General features: G+C 38.8%; 1 protein-coding gene and 1 pseudogene across 1 annotated transcript; one reads left to right on the top strand and one right to left on the bottom strand.

Annotated features, from left to right (window-relative positions):
- Nucleotides 1–2,445: 2,445 nt before the first annotated feature.
- Nucleotides 2,446–3,506, top strand: LOC142939234 (uncharacterized). The gene is made up of 3 exons (XM_076082482.1): nt 2,446–2,612; nt 2,683–3,132; nt 3,251–3,506. The coding sequence occupies exons 1-3, from the start codon at nt 2,446–2,448 to the stop codon at nt 3,504–3,506; spliced, it is 873 nt and encodes a 290-aa protein (XP_075938597.1).
- Nucleotides 3,507–6,101: 2,595 nt separating this feature from the next.
- LOC142939233 (uncharacterized) lies at nt 6,102–11,252 on the bottom strand (annotated as a pseudogene).
- Between the last annotated feature and the right edge of the window lie 9,801 nt (nt 11,253–21,053).

Below are 21,053 nucleotides of genomic sequence, written 5' to 3'. Positions count from 1 at the left end.
TTACATGTGTGCAGCAGGCCTGAGCTGTGACTGTAGTTTGTGTTTTAGGGTCAACACTGGTCACTACATACTCAGGTTGTGCTTCACTTTCATGGTTAATTGATGTAATATGATGAGAACCAGGAACTAACCGGACATCAGCTGATATCAGATGTTCAGCTGGTTAGATGTAATTTACAGGATGGAAGACTTGATACCACACAGGACCTCCTATGAGCAGCCTTTAGTACTCTGAATACTATGGGAGCCCAAAATAAGATGAAGAGTTAGACTTGATAACCAGTCATAGTCATAATTGTGAGATGGAAAGTCTAAAGTCTGAGATACTTTAACACAACAGTGATGGAAGCAGCTCTTCATAGGTTACATTTGACATATTGAGTACATTGAAGACTTTAAACGTGGCTTTACAACACATGAAATACTTCACATGATTGTACTCAGCAAACGCAGCCTTGAGAGGATTTTAATGAAGAAGCAGCTCTGGAAGAATAAAAGCGATGTTGCTGAAACATCTGGTTTTTGCTGGTGTGAATGTGCTTCCATAGAATACCACTCTGACCCGATAATACAACCTCATGTCTTCAGTGGTTTCTCCTGGTTGAGGTGTGACAGGAAGTAGTCGTCTTGATCACTAATAGGATGGAACAGAAGTACATGTGGCTTTAATTTGGCTAATCTATAATTAATCAGGGTTCCAGGTGAGGATGCACCTTCATGTTGTATTAAAAAAAGTTATTGATTCACCATTGTGTTGTCTGACAGTACAGACCATATTTATATATAATATACCGACCACTGTTTTCCTAAAAACATTCTGCATCAGATTTGATTGTGCTCCATGTTGACAGATGATCAGCTCGGTTGTCTTCTGACCCGGTTCATGTGAAGCTGATGGAACGTTAGTGAATCTATCGGCTGTGCAGATGGAGGTGATTGAAGCGTTTCTTTAGACTCGTGGTGAAACATGAGGTCAGAGGGCCGGCGGTGGTACAGACCAGCAGCAGAGAAGCTCTTTTGTTTGCGGCGGTGCTGAGAGCTTCAGGTGATCCCTGCTGGTGTTTCCTCTGCGTCATGAACACGAAGGCCGGCTTTGTGTTTGCATGTTATTTCCCTTCTGAAGTAAAACGGACGATGCAAATGTCGGTGGTGTTTGGAGCCAGTTAGACGGGAACTGTGACAGACTGCAGCGCTGCACGACTGACCTGGTGAGCTTCTTTAGAACAGAAACATATTCCAGCTGTTTGAGATCTCTACCCGAGTTATAAAATGGATTTATGCACAAGTAAGCGAGGTTGTAGAGACTGGATTAGTTAGATTTTAATGTGCTGCACAAAGCAACGTTTGGTATAACTGCCTGTTGTTCTTGAGCGATGTGCAGAAGCAACAAAGTTGTCCAATTCGTTGTCTTTTTGTCGACGTTAAGCGTCTCTTTTCTGTCAATCATCCACGCAGAATTTACCTTAAGATCTCTTTTGATTTGTGGAACATTTAAAACATTAAAACTTACCAGCGTCTGTCTCTTCTTTCTTATTAAGATGCTCTGATATGTTTGAATGTGACTATAAACGGTTATCTGCTGAGTGTGCATTAGTGTTGCAGTATAAATGATGTTCACGTGCATTCAAAGAGCAGATTTCCATCAATGTTTTACCAGAACAGCTGTTGTGTTTTAATATTTGTTAAAGTTAAAGAGTTTGATGTTCCAGTGATGGGAGAACAATAAAATGAGTTAATGGTGGAAGAAGTGAAGTTGTTGGTTTTCGTGAGTTAAACTTGACCAGATGATTAGTGTTGTTCTGACTGTGGATGTTTTTGAGGTCGGGACCAGTTGAGTTCTTCGTTGGTCGTCACTCGTTGGTTTGTGGACGTTTTGAAGCCTCTAGTTCGGTATTTTGTCTGTCGCCATCTTGTTTTTTTTGCAACCAATGACGTCATATACGTCTCTGGTCTGACCTGTCAATCACTGTGTAGCCCCGCCCTAAAGCATCCCCTGCTTTATGGTCTGGTTGACTCTAAATGGACCATAATGTACTAAATGAACATCATGCTGTATTGAAGAAGACTTGAAACTAGAGATTGAGACCATAAACTCATGTTTACAATGTTTACTGAGGTAATAAATCAAGAGAGAAGTAGAGTCATTTTCTCATAGACTTCTATACAACCAGAGGAGTCGCCCCCTGGTGGACATTAGAGAGAATGCAGCTTTAACACATGGAGCTTTAGCTTCCAGAGGTTGTCTCCTGACTGCAGCAGTTAATCCCGTTTGTTTTCTGTGATTTTGGTTTGAAGACTGAGGCTGCACCAGGAGCATCTTCATCGTTCCTTCATCATCCTCCATGTGACGGCTGAAGACTCGACGCATCCTTCACGTGTTCATCGTCTCCTCGGAGCCTTACTTTCTTCTTCTTTTTCTCTAAACTCGCTCCTTCGTCACAAGTCATGAATCCCTACGGAAACTCAAGACCACTTACATTTCTACCCTCTGACCCTCACGACATTACCCATAATGCACCTCTGTCGGCCACCCCGTCGTCCCTGGCGGCCATCCAGACGGGTCACAGCTCCGTGTCATTTCTGAGCCTTAACTCCGCTCACTATCGGACCTCGTCGGACCAAGACGGAGGACTCGACCTGGTCCCTCCAGGCTCGGGCTCCCTCTTCAGATCCTGGTCTCAGCCCAGCCTCGTTTCAGTCTCGTCTCCCACGCCCAACCCTTACCCCTCCACCACCGCCACCGCCACCCCCCCCCACCTGCCACGTCTCCGTCATCTTCCCGTCCCCGGACCTCCGCCCGTCCCCTCTCGGTGCGACTCAGTGCGCCGAGGTCGACCCTCCGGACCTGGAGTGCTCCATCTGCTTCAGCCAGTTCAACAACGTCTTCCGCTGTCCCAAGATGCTCCAGTGCAAGCACACCTTCTGCCTGGAGTGCCTGGCGCGCATCAACGTCAAGTCTGCCGAGCCCGACGCCATTCGGTGCCCGCTGTGCCGCAGCCACACCGCGCTGCCGGCCCTCGGGCTGCCGAGGCTCGCCACCAACTCAGACATGCTGTCCTACCTGCCGGCCGCCATGCAGAGAGTCTACAGCATCCGCTTCCTGCGCAACAAGGGGAAGCTGCAGGTCAAAAGGTGATCAGGAGAACATGAAACATTTTTTCATTCATCGTTAACAAAAGCAAAACCATCTTGTAGATTAAAGATATTTAAATTTATCATAAAATTCACAGCTTCACTTCTTCTCCCAAAGGTCGTCTGAAGGTCGTGAGCGGTGGATTCAGAGGTCGTTGACCTCTCTGCGGTCGGAGAGAGGCTCTCTGGACGTGGGGCTCCCCACCACCCCCCCAGGGGCCGGCGGCAGTGCGGGCAGCGATGGTGGCCTCGGTGAAGCTCTGTTCCGGCTGACGGGTCGGCCGGCGTGCCGCTTCTTCCTCCTGACGTCCGTGGTGCTGATGCTGGTGCTGCTCACGGGCATCATCGTCTTCCTCTTCGTCTTCCCAAACTAGTGAGTGACGTCACGTCCCCTCTGCTTCTTTTATCTTTTTAATTCTATGGCAGAGAAAAAAACGGTAAAAACTCCACCGCCTGGATGCAGTTGATGAGCAACATCTGTCCCAGTGCTGGTTGGAGGATCCAGATGTGCTAAACGGTTACATGACCAGTCAGACGGCACTGTGACGCAGTCGACTGACTCTCTGGCAGAAGCTTCAAATACAAGTTTTTTTTTAAATTTTTTTTTTTTGGGGGAAAATGCACAAAATCACCGCTTTTTAATGTCTCGAGTTTCATGTTGCAAAGAAGACGGTTTAAGTGAAACAAGATGGCCGATGAGCGGCAGAGAAGAGCTGAAGCGTGGACGTGTTGTACGACTATAAGTAAAAGATCGATGGAGGGTTTGTGATGTTACAAACTCAAAGTCTCTGCTGGCTGAAACATGAACGTAGTTTCCTTTTGGGACATAAATCTGTATTTAAACATCCTGTTACTGACCTAAAATAATATCAATAATAATATCTATAAACTCGTCATACTGTTTAACCTTTCAGCACTTTAACAAGAGAAACCCAGCGGCTGAATGTTACCTGTTGACGTGTGTTGTTGTTGCTGTGAAACAGGAAGTATGCAAATATCAGCTGAGCGTGACGCACACAGACGCTCGGCTACAGAAACACTCAGCGGATAGATCTGGTTTCAGACGTCCTGGTTCTTCAGGTGAACGTTAAATATGAATTCTCAGAAACCTGTCGGTTAATATTTCCTCACTAGGAAGTAGTTCCTTCTGTTGGGTTATACATCTGTCTGTAAACAGCTGTTACAGTTTATTTATTAAATGTTTAATATTTGTGTGGAGGCAGAAATCGGATGATGATCTAATAACCTGGAGGAATAACTAAACTATGAGAGGAAGTGTTTTAACAGGACGGTCATGAGTTTGTTCTTTTCCCCAAAAAACACTTTGACTTGCAAATGAAACTTCCAGAGATTCAACCAGTGAAATATGAATCACAAAAGATTATTCCTTCAAGAGGGAAATACATTTTAATATGATGTTCATACTTTGTTCTTTTAACGCTCTGACCTGTTTTACTTCCACATGTGAAATAAATCATTTTTATATATTTATACTAAAGTTTTAGCAAAGCTTTCACTTTCGCCGTGTTCCACTTAAATAAATTCCTTTTTGAATTGTTCACTTTGTTTCTATGAATCAGCAGGTTGTGTTCAGAGGTCAAGCACATGATGAATATTAATAAAGACAATATTTGCTAATAAAAGTAAATATACGCTCAGAACTCTTAAGTAAAACATCTCATTTGTATATTTAATAATAATTTAATAAACATGAAACTTTTATCTGAAGGTTTTTGCTCAGTTAAGTGCTGAGCTGTGTTGAGCAGCAGGAGGAGCTGCAGCACCAACACACTGAAGCTCGTTCACAAATAAAGCCGTTAGAGCTCGATGTGATCGTTGGTTCAGACTGCAGGACGTCGGTGCTGATCGTACAGACGTGGGACATAATGAGCTCCTTTTGTCCTCCGTTATAAACAGGAAGCTGTTTTTTATTTCAGTGGCTCTCGTCCTCGGATCAGGAGCATTAAAGAGTAACTGAACTCTTGTTTCTGAAGCTATAAACTAAATGTGATGAGTTTTCATGACATTTCATACTGGATTCATTTAAATCAACATTTTTATGGTTGAAAATGGCTGAAAGCACAAATCGACTGTTTAAATTCTGAGATGGAGTCGAGCTTTGAGGACTAATCTCAGAATGAATAAAGAGTTGACGTTCTCTGCTCTCAAAGCTTTCTAACACCAGGCTGTGGGTGGAGCTACGTGCTGTAGTTTTGCATAAATATTAATAGGTGAAATATGCAAATCCTTCCCTTTGAAGAACGTCTACTTCAATGTTCAGACGGTATGTTGGATTTATCCTTCTTCATAATTCATCTTTCTCCTCTGGATCACTGAGCTCAGATTAAATTCATCTTTATATAAATGTATTAAAATGTTTCTGTTGAATGTGAAATAAAAAAGTGTGAAGATGCAAAACCTGTTTCTCTGAGGCAGGAGGGCTTCTTCAGTTCGTTGACCTCAGTCAGAACAAACGTGTTGACTCTCTTTGGGTCTGTCCACGGTGGACTGTAATTAGTAGGAATCTGAACCTCATTGTTCTGAGTTTCAGAATGAAGCATGAGGAAGACGGTGCTGCAGGAGCAGAGAGTTCTGTGTTCCCTCGTTGTCTCTCCTCGCTGTGAGGCTCTCTGGGTTTAAATGGTGGCGACGGTTCAAAGTGAGCGGTTCAAAGTGAGCGGACCGTAGCAGCTGATCAGTCCGACCTCAGCTTGGCTCAACAGTTTGATCTGCTTCTTCCTCTAATCTGTGACTCAGTGTTTGTTTTTAATCTCTCGTAAAGACGTGATCCTCAGATGATCTGACCCAATTTTAACTAATTACACAAACTATGACTTCATACCAACTAGCTGTGTAAAAAACTACATTTTTTCCACCATATTTGTAAATAATGTCGTTCCTATCGATACTAAAGAGCAGAAACGGGATTAAAGTGTCTAAAAAGCTTTATTTGTGATGTAAAACATTCATCAGTCTGAGGAGGTGAAGGATGGATCAGAGCTGGATCTCTTCTGTCCACAGAGTCTCCTGAGGGACGGACAGAGTGACATCATTTAGACAAAGAGCAGAGCTCTGTGTGGACACACGTCCACACTGGAATAACTGCTCCCTGACAGACCTGTTGGGAGGCGGCTGAGCTCCCGTGCTGGTGGCTGGTTTATGTTTCCACGTGGGCCGGGGTACGAAGCCCAGGTCGCCCGGTCTGTAGCGGGCCATCAGGTACAACGGATCTGTAGCCAGGTTCAGGGTCTGTGTTCTGTGGAGGACACATGGATGGATTACTGAACAGGCCTACCAGGCACACGACCAGGGCCCAAAGGGTCAGTTTTATGTGTTTTAAACATCGACAAAGAAAAACAGAATGACTACAAAGACACAAAACAACTGAAAGATACATACAACTACAAAGAGACACAGAACGGCTACAAAGAGACACAATGCAACTACAAAGAGAGGAGTGCATCGTTATTTAAATACATCAATAATCCGATGGGACCAGTTAACAGCTAATCTGGTTCCGGTGGGACTCGAGCCTCAGCTCACTGTGCTGCTGTGAGGAAACATCTGCACTGTTCTGGGTTTTCATTGACATGAAATCAGCTGTGTTCACGTCACCGTCGCACTGAGACATAAAAACCAACAGACGAGCTCCAGGAGGGCGGTGGTTCCAGTACCTGTCTGTCTGGGGTTTAGTGGTCTGTGGTCTCTGTCCTCCACTGCTCTCCTCAGGTGTGGACCCTGGTCCCTGGGGGGCGGTGCTCTGCAGGATCTCCAGCAGCCTCAGCATCTTACCCCGAGTCTTGGACGTCTTCTCTGAGTCCTGCAGAGGTTTGATAACCGAATGAATGAGATGATTCGACTAAATATTACACATTTAAGGGTGTTAACTCGACTAATTCTTCCACCACTAGTTGTTTGCGGTCGTCCTGACGCTCCTGATCCAGGATCAGTGTTCTTACCGTCAGGATGTGTCTGAGGACGACGGCTGCTTCCTGCATGTTGGCCTCCAGCTGCCTCCTGCTGCTCCGCTCCCTCTGGAGCTCGGCCCTCAGCTCACTCGCCTCCGATGCTTTCTGATGTTTCTCCTCTGTTGCTGAGGTCAGCAGCTGTCTGAATACACACACACACACACACACACAGAGTTGTGTGGATGACTCTTGAGTGTTTCGTTCTTCAAATGCCACTGAGAGTAAACTTTTACCTGAGAGCCTCATCCTCCTCCAGCAGACTCTCGTGGGCGGAGCTATAATCCTTCAGCTTCACCTTAAGCTCCGCCTTCAGCTGATGACTCGTCTTCGTCAGATCCTCCAACTCCTGAAGGAGGAAAGATGAACGGTTTGTTGTGTTTGTTAGCAAACCCACATCTACATGTCAGCTGATTCCATCTTGATGATGGTTGAGGTTCTCCATCAGAGGCCATGAATGAAATCATGTGTTTTAATATCAAGCATGCAGCTGTTTGTCTGGTTCAATTCCATGTGCTCCCTCAGTGGTGGAGGAACCTGTGACATGTACTGATGTTTGTATAGTTTTGTATCTAACAGCAATAGATCATCATTATAACGTCTGAAAGTGGAAATTTGACAATTGAAACGGACACATTGATAATATAATAATCAGTATTGGATCTTTAGTTTTCACTCTCAGACAAACAAGCTGCATTTGCTGCTTGTTTGAACGAACACCTCGTGTCCTTGTGTTTCTCTTTATTCTTTTTACAGGTTCAACACAACAAATGAATTCAAACTGATCCAACCTGCAGAATCACAACAGCTTCTGTGACTTCAAGGTTAAAAATGTGAATTTGTATATTTATTAGGCACTGCTGAGCTACACCCCCTCCGATGGTCAGATACAGAATTAACAACACAATTTAGTCTTCTAAGGTGTAGTAAGAAGTACATGTACCTCTGAGAGGTAGTAAGAAGTACATGTACCTCTGAGATGTAGTACAGTATAAAGTACAATATGTACTTCTGAGCTGTAGTGGAAGAGAAGTAGAAAGGTACATGAAGTAGAAGTAGAATAGAGTTAGTACTGAACTAAATGTACTTGCTTTGTGAACCCTCTCACCGTCTTACAGCTGACGTTCTCCAGGCTGAGCTCCACCAGCTCTCTCCTCATGTGGTCCACATCTGGGAGACACTCGGTCTTTTCTCGCAGCTCGTCTTTCTGCTCCCACAGGACGTGGTTCTGGTCCAGAAGGACCTGGATCTTCTCTGGCAGCTCTGCGTGCTGATCCCTCTCCTGCTGGACGAGGACCCGCACCTTATTCCAGATGTCGGCCGCCTCCTTGGACAACATCTCCTTTAACCTGGTTACAAACATTGTTCTTTGTAAATGTCAAAGGTCAAACACAAGAGCAGGAGATGTGACGCTGACTGTCTTTACATTGTCCACTCCAACTTCGCTTCCTCCTTCAGGGTGTCGATGGCAAATTCATGTTCTATCTTCTGATGGACCAGCTCCTTCCTCACAGACTCCATGTGGCTCTGCTGCTCCATCAGCTGCAGCAGCTGCTCCTCCAGCTCCTGCTGCTCCTCAAACTTTGGCGCTGAGGGAGGAAGGAGAGGAGGAGAGTAAACAAGGAGAGGAGGAGAGGAAGCATCACACAAAGAGCTACGGTTGTACTGAATACCTCCAGGATTCATTCATAATGATTCTAAATCTGCTGCAGACTGGATCTGTTCTACAGGAGTAGAAGATGAGACCCACCCAGCATGTTCTCTTGGTTCTGCTGGTCGATCCGGTTCTGGAGCTCCTTCAGCTGCCGGCTGTGCTGCAGCTTCAGGGCCTCTTTGTCCTGTTGGTCATCCTGCAGCTGGACCTCCAGCTGCTCCGCCAGCTCCTCCCGCTGCTCCTCCGCCTCCACCGCCGCGTACTTCAGGTACTCGCTGATGTCCGTCCCGTCCGTCCTCAGCGCCCTGCAGCTGGAGGCCAGGTCCTGGTTCTGGAGCTCCAGCTCGTCACACTGGAGCTGACGGCTGCAGGGTGAAGATTATTACTGTGTTGTTATTATACGTGAGAATCTAACGTGGTCTTTGTTGGAATTACTTTAAAATACAAAAGTAACTACAGAACACGTCGTATAAACACATCAAAGTATAAGGTGAATTATAGTGATGGTTCCAGACGCTCACGATGCTATAAAATGCTTTATTAAAGTATTATATTCTACTAAATGAGTTGATACACAACGTGCAACGATCTGCAGAAGAAGTGGAAGTCAAACTAAAGTCAACAAAGAAATAATATATTATTATAGAAGACCGAGGCTGAGAGCTGCACGTAGACCTGAAACATAATAAATTCATGATTTAACACAAATTAAATAATTATTGACAACTATTTTAATAATCTATTAATAGTTTCAGTCACAACAATATATGCAAGTCTATCATACACAACACATATATGTATATATATATATATATATATATATATATACATATACATATATATATATATATATATATATATATATATATATATATACATATATATATATATATATATATATATATATATATATATACATATATATATATATATATATATATATATATATACATATATATATATATACATATACATATATATATATATATATATATATATATACATATATATGTGTATAAAATCTGCTTTTTAATTGATAACAGCTGATTGTTACTAGAGGAGCGCAGCACTTTTTGGGATTTATTGTATTTATTTTCACAGTTTATTTCAGTATTAATTAGTTAAAGTTAGTGAAATGATGCTCCGACACCCAGCGTGCATTAACTATAAATACTCAATAACTGACTAAATATTTATGTTATAGACTGAATAAATATCTAAATATTTTCTAAAAAAAATACATTTGAACCACATTTAAAGTGGCACAAACTGGTGCTTATGTTGCTAATGCTAACGGAGCTAACATCAACAGGTATAATATACTAATAAATATATATAATAAACTACTAATATGGAGCTGCAAGTAGCTATATAACGTTATATTATAAAGCACAAAGGTAGAGCATATACTAGCATGTACCTCCATGTATGAGTACTCCTGTGTTGAGGTACACTAGTACGGTGCAGCGCTGTAGTCTCACCTCTCCAGCAGCTCGTCCAGATATTGAATCTGCATCAAATAAATCGACTTCTCTTTGTCCTCAGAACTCATTTTTTCCGCCATAATTATATATTTGTCTTTTCCTCGTAGAGCTCTTGACTTGTTCTTGTTTTATCTCCACTTATTTTAATTTAATTCTTTTGGAGCATTTTATAAAAGAAAAGATATTTTGTTGACTGCTGTGGTTGCTGGGGAACGCTGCCTTCAGGGACTGCTCGGAAAGTGGGAACCTTTTCAAAAATAAACTGATTGGCTCGCCTCAAATCATGTGACACTGGAGACTGATGTGTCTAATGTGTCAGAAATAAAGCGATCTGAAGAGAGACGCTTTGTTTTATGCGTTATTGTCATGACAACAGAGCCAGCCTTAAAGTCACAGTTCAGGGTGAAACAGCTCATCACACGTCTCAACAGCCTGAAACGTTCCCCCGAATACTTTAAGATCATAAAAATGAATAAATTGATGATAAAAGTAAATAAGGGCGAGTTTAACCTGGTTTACCTTCTTAGATAAATGTACTTAGTTACTTTCAACAACTGAAATCTGTTCTCTGAATGAGTCTCTTAAAGAGACAGTAACACGTATGTTTAGCTTTGACTGAGTTTTAATGTGTTGCTTCACCTTCTGCAGGACACTGAGGTCGTGTTCAGACTGAACATGTTTTAATGTGAGTCATGCACACACACACACAACACACACACACACACACACACACACACACACACACACACTCAGACCACCCAATCCACAGCTCTATTAATACCGAGCCTACACACATGCAGGGGTGTTCCCTCAGTCTGTAGCTGCCAAACCAAAGGGTTTCTCTAATTACAGTGTTTAGCCCAACACACGCACACACACACACACACACACACACACACACGCACACACACACACACGCGCATTCTTTTGTACTTAGCTCCGCCCTCCTGTTTCACTCCAAAAACCAAGCTGGCGGCAAAGTTCAGTCTAACCACCAGGAATCAGAAGCTCAGTCATCTTTTCATAATCACAGTGTCTCTGACCCGACAGAGAGTTGAACCTGAGGTTCACCTGTGTGAGGATGCCTTCAGGTACAGCAAGTCATTTCCATAGCTGAGGTTTCTCGTCTGCACACTTGCTGCACGCTACCTCCACCTCCCACATGCTGAGGCCGGCGCACTGCAGCTCAGCTGTCTGTGTGTCACCGGCTGTTGTTCTTGGCCTCTGCCATCAGAGTTCAGCCGGGAGGGAGATGCCTTTAAAAACACAAATAATGTGCTCTTTGCACGGAAGGCAGGGAAGGAATCAGAGAGAGGGAGACAGTTTGAGGTGGAAAGAGAGGGCGAGGAGGTCGAGGAGGAAGACGAGCCGAGACCTTCAGCTCTCACCACAGACACAAAAATACGTTTTGATTTAACCAAAACCCAAACTGTCGTCCTGAGATGAGTTAAAGAAGCTCATTTCATTTCCCAATGTCTTCACAACCAGATGAAAACTGTGTTTTACATCATTTCATCATTTATTCTCTTCATCATTTCAGCTTTTTTATATTACTTCAACAACATCGTGACATTTATACTTTTTTAAGTGTGGAACAAAAGATCATGAAAAACACAACAGCATGAAAGCAGAATACAAATGAATGGGGTTCAGTGAAGGACTTGGACTTCATTATTCGTGACGTCTGAACCCAGAATGTGAAACACACGTCAGGCACAACGAACGTAACTCTGTAAGCGTAACAGTCAGTAATCGTACGGCAAGAAACACAAAGAAAACCAGTCTGGACGTTTGAAGTCCCCACGATGCCTCCTGTGTGTCACAGCTGACATTCATTCACACTAATTACTGATGAACGGACACTTTCAGACCAGGAAAGTCTTCCACACCAGTTAGTTTGTGGCGCTGATTCAATCACGTCTTCTGCTCGTTTGGGCTTCAGAACAAAGAGTCGTGCAGCAGAGGAGTGATGTCCTCACACAACCTTTAGTTGCATGTTTAAGATCCCAGCAGCAGCAGCAGCCTCGGGCTGCAGATACCAGGGGAGAGGCACGGATCAGAATAGCTCCCTGAATGATGCCGCTAACTATCAGCTGTTTGTTTCCCCTGTTGTCATGTCAGTCTGCAATTACACCTGCAGACACGCCGAGTACTCCGGTACCACTCAACGGATTCAAACATCCGCTGCTCCCCCTGATGGACTCAGATAGTCCGTCGCCTGCTGGTGTCTGCAGGTTCAGAAAGCTGCTGTTATTGTTCATTCTGTTCTTATCGTCAATGAATCCAATGAAGTGTCTGACTTCCTGTCTGTGTCTCAGCTCCGAGCCCATTGGCTCCTGTTGAAGACGCACATCTAGAGTTTCATTTTATGAGCCGCAGTCATTCCCTAAAACAGCCGCTCACTTCATCAAATGTTCACGTTTCGTTGTAGACGGTGAGTCAAAAACAACTCAACATGAAAATATTTTAGTTTTTGATAAATGCATGAATGAACTCCACCATGAGCTCCTTTTCTCAGGACATTTTTCATATCACATCTCATGTGCAAACTAAAAACCAACAGTGTCCTCACAGGCTGCTCTCATGTAGCATTCGTAGCAATAGCTACAAGAAATAATGCGCCATCATCCAGGAGACCTCAGTTTGTTCCTCATGTGAAACAAGAAGTCAATGCTGATGTTTTTGTCCTGTAACTTGTGTACTTCTGTAACCTAACTAAGCAGTTTCCTGTGAAGACAGAAGTTTATTGTGAAAAGACTGTTTTCATGTAACGGAGCAGAAATTGACACGTGTTGCTGGACTTTTGTTGGAAAATGCACGAAAAACATGTAGCAACTTTTTGTAGGACATCATACGAGCTGAATCCACATGTGTGTGAGGGATGGAGTCAGAATACAGAGTGTGTGTTGCTGGTGATGAAGGAACAACAGTTAGCCTCACCGTGTTTAATGGAGCTCAGTGAGACATCAGACTGTGAGACACATGTGAAGACAAACACAACCCCAACATGCTCATTCATACATTCCACCTCCAGCTGTAATTATCATCTCTGTGAGGAGTGTGAGTGAGTGTGTGTGTGTGTGTGTGAGTGAGTGAGTGTGTGAGTGAGTGTGTGTGTGTGTGTGTGTGTGTGTGTGTGTGTGTGAGTGTGTGAGTGTGTGTGTGTTCACCCGTGTGTCTGTCCACGCTTAATCTCTCATTCCGCTGCTGCAAACTGCTGCATCATATTTTGTGTGTCCAGTTATGTCTGCATGCTCGTGGTTGAGTGCATCGCCGACCCCCACCTGCTACTCTGTGGGGGAGGAAACCGTCTGCTCTCTTTTAATGCTTTGGACGATGAGTTTGGCTAACAGCTAACAGCTAACAGCTAACAGCTAACAGAACTGCCAGTACACACACTGCTGGTCATCGGCCCACTCGGCTGCTGCTACTCGAGCAGACCGCTTCGTGACGTATTGGAGAGGATGTATGAGTCTTATACGACGACGTCGAGCCGATTGCCTGCATCCGCTGCTGCTTGTTTTTGAGTTTGAATGAAGTGTGTTTCAGGGCGTCCAGACCGGGGGGATGAGCCATGAATGGGTTCTATTCATTCAATCACAGCAGTGATCGTTGCAGACGCGCCTGTTGGAGGTCTGCAGTCTACTGAGTACACCTCTCTAGTTTTGTATCAGTGTTAGGTTCCGTATTAGACGTTTAACATCAGAATCATCTTGAAAAATAAATCGGTCAGGAGGTTACCACAACATGTGACTCCATCACTGAACACTGAAGTCATCTGAATTCAATCTTATCCAACAATGAAAACACACAATGAATGTCTCCTGCTCTCACCTCAGGAACTCATCTTACTCGTCTTTTGATGTTTAAAGTCATTACTCTGACCAACTGATCCATGGATCAATACAGAGAATTCACACATCTTCACCTAAATCTTTCCTCTGGTAAAACTACCAGCAGGAGCCTGGTAGGTCTGTCTGGTCTGCACCTACTGATGTATTTGCATGCAGGTAAGAAACCAGGCTCACTACAGCGAGCTTTAACAATTTATGAACGTAAATGAAAGTTGTTGGAGCTTCGTCAGGGAATCCGAGGAACAACGAACCTCTTCAGGACCGTAGAGGAGAGGACGATGTCCCCACCTCTCCTTACTCAGTATGTGACCTGGTTGTTCATGTCACTAACTGTGTTACCTGCTTCACATTTCATTGATTGCCTCAACAGCATTCATACCAGTCCACTTCCAGTAGTCAGTAGTCAGATGGTCCTTTGTGTGTGTAAGCTTTCCAGCGTTGTTCGCTATCTGACTCTGATGCTGTTTTCTGATTTCTGTTTATTTAGTTTTTTTTAAATGAACCCTTTTAAGTTTGAGGACTTTTCCTGTGTGTTTGTTTTGAGTTGTGCTTGAGGGTTCTCACCTGTTCTGCATCCAGAGATGGTTACAGAAGAGAGGGAAAGAGAAGAACGGGTTGGAAGGGAAGGGCTATGTTGGTATTTATGCTCACTCAATTCTGTCAGGTAGCTCTTTAAAGGTTTCTGTTATGGGGTAGGAGGTTAGAGATCTTTACATGTAGGAAATTGCATTACAAAGACGGGTAAAGCATCAGAGTGGCCATCTCCACATGTTTCCTGTCTCTCTACACTGACCGTCAAATAAAGTCAAAAAACCCTCCGAAAAATAGTCCTAAAATCATTTCATCTGAAGTCAGACTGAAACTGAAACTAACAAAGTATCCTGAAGAAATGTGAGTGAATACTGGCCGAGTGAATGTGTACGTGGGTTTACAGGAACCAGGTTAGAGAACCAGGCCCCTTTACCTGCTCGCTAGGAACCACAAATACTCATTAAAGCAATAACCTTTAATTCAATATTTTTTTCCAATACTGCGGAGGAGGTCTTAGAAATCTACTTTTGAGTAGTTGAAGGTGATAAAGTTTGTCCCTGAATATTTGACAAAAGATATGAGTTGACAGTGGATTACAATTATAAATGCATTCTCCAAACATTGATCCATACGTCACGACTGTAACTCCAGCAAAGACAATCGGTCGTTGCCATTGGCTCTAAGCAATGGACTGCGTCAGCCAATGTGAGTCTGCTGTTTACCTCACGATCGTAGCGACAGAAGACAAAATGATCAACACCATGACAATGAAAGGTTGTGAAATCCTGCCTCACAGTATTATGGACCATGTAACATATCAGTAACATATCTGTTACCTAACGTGGACTTCTAAATAGTGTTTTGTACCTGAAGCGACGCAGACGCAAACAAAGGAACAAAGAGTCCTGCAACGTATCCGGCTCAAACGTTAGCTGTATGAAGTTTCACGAGGCCTGTTGTGTGAACAAAAGAGTGAGCGTCACCGCTGTGAAAACCCAACACACACTGACGTGCAACAGCACCAACGACGACAGTATAAAGTAAAGCCTGTTTTAAATGATATACTTGAGTTGAACACAGTCTTCATTAGAACACGATGTAAAGGAATCCTGCAGCTGCTCGTGTTGTTTGTATGTGTTTAGTATGTTGGTAGCATGACGCTAGCAGGCTGGTGTCATCCAGCATTCGTAACAAAAGATACGAAAAATAACTATCTCGTATGTTATCCACGTACTCTTGAACGACGACGTATAAAGACAACAAAAACACACATGATGGAGGGGAGCTCCGAAAACATTCATTCAGTCAGAGAACCTCTGTTCCTTCTCCAGAGAGAGAAGTCAGCGTTGATTTAATGTGTGTTCTTCAGCAACAACACAACCGTAGATTTTATTTATTTACCCAAACCACCATCTTTATTAAACATAACTAAGTATTTCATCATCTTTATTCAACATAACTAAGTATTTCACCATCTTTATTAAACCTAACTAAGTATTTCATCATCGTTATTCAACATAACTAAGTATTTCACCATCTTTATTAAACCTAACTAAGTATTTCATCATCTTTATTAAACCTAACTAAGTATTTCATCATCTTTAATTAAACATAACTAAGTATTTCACCATCTTTAACTAAACCTAACTAAGTATTTCATCATCTTTAATTAAACATAACTAAGTATTTCACCATCTTTAATTAAACATAACTAAGTATTTCACCATCTTTAACTAAACCTAACTAAGTATTTCACCATCTTTAATTAAACATAACTAAGTATTTCACCATCTTTAACTAAACCTAACTAAGTATTTCACCATCTTTAATTAAACATAACTAAGTATTTCACCATCTTTAACTAAACCTAACTAAGTATTTCACCATCTTTAATTAAACATAACTAAGTATTTCATCATCTTTAACTAAACATAACTAAGTATTTCACCATCTTTAACTAAACCTAACTAAGTATTTCACCATCTTTAATTAAACATAACTAAGTATTTCACCATCTTTAACTAAACATAACTAAGTATTTCACCATCTTTAATTAAACATAACTAAGTATTTCACCATCTTTAATTAAACATAACTAAGTATTTCACCATCTTTAATTAAACATAACTAAGTATTTCACCATCTTTAACTAAACCTAACTAAGTATTTCACCATCTTTAACTAAACCTAACTAAGTATTTCACCATCTTTAACTAAACATAACTAAGTATTTCACCATCTTTAATTAAACATAACTAAGTATTTCACCATCTTTAACTAAACATAACTAAGTATTTCACCATCTTTAACTAAACCTAACTAAGTATTTCACCATCTTTAATTAAACATAACTAAGTATTTCACCATCTTTAACTAAACCTAACTAAGTATTTCACCATCTTTAACTAAACATAACTAAGTATTTCACCATCTTTAATTAAACCTAACTAAGTATTTCATCATCTTTAATTAAACATAACTAAGTATTTCACCATCTTTAATTAAACATAACTAAGTATTTCACATCTTTAACTAAACCTAACTAAGTATTTCACTATCTTTAATTAAACATAACTAAGTATTTCATCATCTTTAACTAAACATAACTAAGTATTTCACCATCTTTAACTAAACCTAAGTATTTCATCATCTTTAATTAAACATAACTAAGTATTTCATCATCTTTAACTAAACCTAACTAAGTATTTCACCATCTTTAATTAAACATAACTAAGTATTTCACCATCTTTAACTAAACCTAACTAAGTATTTCACCATCTTTAATTAAACATAACTAAGTATTTCACCATCTTTAATTAAACCTAACTAAGTATTTCACCATCTTTAACTAAACATAACTAAGTATTTCACATCTTTAATTAAACCTAACTAAGTATTTCATCATCTTTAACTAAACCTAACTAAGTATTTCACCATCTTTAATTAAACATAACTAAGTATTTCATCATCTTTAACTAAACCTAACTAAGTATTTCACCATCTTTAATTAAACATAACTAAGTATTTCACCATCTTTAACTAAACCTAACTAAGTATTTCACCATCTTTAACTAAACATAACTAAGTATTTCACCATCTTTAATTAAACCTAACTAAGTATTTCACCATCTTTAACTAAACCTAACTAAGTATTTCATCATCTTTAACTAAACATAACTAAGTATTTCACCATCTTTAAGTAAACATAACTAAGTATTTCATCATCTTTAATTAAACCTAACTAAGTATTTCACCATCTTTAACTAAACCTAACTAAGTATTTCACCATCTTTAACAAAACCTAACTAAGTATTTCACCATCTTTAATTAAACATAACTAAGTATTTCATCATCTTTATTCAACATAACTAAGTATTTCACCATCTTTAATTAAACATAACTAAGTATTTCATCATCTTTAATTAAACCTAACTAAGTATTTCACCATCTTTAACTAAACCTAACTAAGTATTTCACCATCTTTAACAAAACCTAACTAAGTATTTCACCATCTTTAATTAAACATAACTAAGTATTTCATCATCTTTATTCAACATAACTAAGTATTTCACCATCTTTATTAAACCTAACTAAGTATTTCATCATCTTTATTCAACATAACTAAGTATTTCACCATCTTTAATTAAACATAACTAAGTATTTCATCATCTTTAATTAAACATAACTAAGTATTTCATCATCTTTAATTAAACATAACTAAGTATTTCACCATCTTTAATTAAACATAACTAAGTATTTCACCATCTCTAATTAAACATAACTAAGTATTTCATCATCTTTAACTAAACATAACTAAGTATTTCATCATCTTTAATTAAACATAACTAAGTATTTCATCATCTTTAATTAAACATAACTAAGTATTTCACCATCTTTAATTAAACATAACTAAGTATTTCACCATCTTTAATTAAACCTAACTAAGTATTTCACCATCTTTAATTAAACATAACTAAGTATTTCATCATCTTTAATTAAACATAACTAAGTATTTCACCATCTTTAATTAAACATAACTAAGTATTTCACCATCTTTAACTAAACCTAACTAAGTATTTCACCATCTTTAATTAAACATAACTAAGTATTTCACCATCTTTAACTAAACCTAACTAAGTATTTCACCATCTTTAATTAAACATAACTAAGTATTTCATCATCTTTAACTAAACATAACTAAGTATTTCACCATCTTTAACTAAACCTAACTAAGTATTTCACCATCTTTAACTAAACCTAACTAAGTATTTCACCATCTTTAACTAAACCTAACTAAGTATTTCACCATCTTTAATTAAACATAACTAAGTATTTCATCATCTTTAATTAAACCTAACTAAGTATTTCACCATCTTTAATTAAACATAACTAAGTATTTCATCATCTTTAATTAAACCTAACTAAGTATTTCACCATCTTTAATTAAACCTAACTAAGTATTTCACCATCTTTAATTAAACATAACTAAGTATTTCATCATCTTTAACTAAACATAACTAAGTATTTCACCATCTTTAACAAAACCGAACTAAGTATTTCACCATCTTTAACTAAACCTAACTAAGTATTTCACCATCTTTAATTAAACATAACTAAGTATTTCATCATCTTTAATTAAACCTAACTAAGTATTTCACCATCTTTAATTAAACATAACTAAGTATTTCACCATCTTTAATTAAACATAACTAAGTATTTCACCATCTTTAACTAAACCTAACTAAGTATTTCACCATCTTTAATTAAACATAACTAAGTATTTCATCATCTTTAATTAAACATAACTAAGTATTTCACCATCTTTAATTAAACCTAACTAAGTATTTCATCATCTTTAATTAAACATAACTAAGTATTTCACCATCTTTAATTAAACCTAACTAAGTATTTCATCATCTTTAATTAAACCTAACTAAGTATTTCATCATCTTTAATTAAACATAACTAAGTATTTCACCATCTTTAACTAAACCTAACTAAGTATTTCACCATCTTTAACTAAACATAACTAAGTATTTCACCATCTTTAATTAAACCTAACTAAGTATTTCACCATCTTTAACTAAACCTAACTAAGTATTTCACCATCTTTAACTAAACATAACTAAGTATTTCACCATCTTTAATTAAACCTAACTAAGTATTTCACCATCTTTAACTAAACCTAACTAAGTATTTCATCATCTTTAACTAAACATAACTAAGTATTTCACCATCTTTAAGTAAACATAACTAAGTATTTCATCATCTTTAATTAAACCTAACTAAGTATTTCACCATCTTTAACTAAACCTAACTAAGTATTTCACCATCTTTAACAAAACCTAACTAAGTATTTCACCATCTTTAATTAAACATAACTAAGTATTTCATCATCTTTATTCAACATAACTAAGTATTTCACCATCTTTAATTAAACATAACTAAGTATTTCATCATCTTTAATTAAACCTAACTAAGTATTTCACCATCTTTAACTAAACCTAACTAAGTATTTCACCATCTTTAACAAAACCTAACTAAGTATTTCACCATCTTTAATTAAACATAACTAAGTATTTCATCATCTTTATTCAACATAACTAAGTATTTCACCATCTTTATTAAACCTAACTAAGTATTTCATCATCTTTATTCAACATAACTAAGTATTTCACCATCTTTAATTAAACATAACTAAGTATTTCATCATCTTTAATTAAACATAACTAAGTATTTCATCATCTTTAATTAAACATAACTAAGTATTTCACCATCTTTAATTAAACATAACTAAGTATTTCACCATCTCTAATTAAACATAACTAAGTATTTCATCATCTTTAACTAAACATAACTAAGTATTTCATCATCTTTAATTAAACATAACTAAGTATTTCATCATCTTTAATTAAACATAACTAAGTATTTCACCATCTTTAATTAAACATAACTAAGTATTTCACCATCTTTAATTAAACCTAACTAAGTATTTCACCATCTTTAATTAAACATAACTAAGTATTTCATCATCTTTAATTAAACATAACTAAGTATTTCACCATCTTTAATTAAACATAACTAAGTATTTCACCATCTTTAACTAAACCTAACTAAGTATTTCACCATCTTTAATTAAACATAACTAAGTATTTCACCATCTTTAACTAAACCTAACTAAGTATTTCACCATCTTTAATTAAACATAACTAAGTATTTCATCATCTTTAACTAAACATAACTAAGTATTTCACCATCTTTAACTAAACCTAACTAAGTATTTCACCATCTTTAACTAAACCTAACTAAGTATTTCACCATCTTTAACTAAACCTAACTAAGTATTTCACCATCTTTAATTAAACATAACTAAGTATTTCATCATCTTTAATTAAACCTAACTAAGTATTTCACCATCTTTAATTAAACATAA

The sequence above is a fragment of the Anarhichas minor genome, unplaced genomic scaffold, assembly GCF_050575085.1.
Source record: "Anarhichas minor isolate MPS153535 unplaced genomic scaffold, ASM5057508v1 ptg000095l, whole genome shotgun sequence".
Taxonomy (NCBI): Eukaryota; Metazoa; Chordata; class Actinopteri; order Perciformes; family Anarhichadidae; genus Anarhichas; species Anarhichas minor.
The sequence above is the reverse complement of the archived record's forward strand: the minus strand, read 5'-3'. Positions and strand labels throughout refer to the sequence as shown.

Excerpts from the sequence above, each read along its gene's own strand:
- LOC142939234 (XM_076082482.1), top strand. The coding sequence starts at position 2,446 with ATGAATCCCTACGGAAACTCAAGACCACTTACATTTCTACCCTCTGAC. Across the intron at positions 2,613-2,682 it reads TCCGCTCACTATCGGACCTC|CCCAGCCTCGTTTCAGTCTC; the intron begins GTCGGACCAAGA and ends TCCTGGTCTCAG. Across the intron at positions 3,133-3,250 it reads GGGAAGCTGCAGGTCAAAAG|GTCGTCTGAAGGTCGTGAGC; the intron begins GTGATCAGGAGA and ends CTTCTCCCAAAG.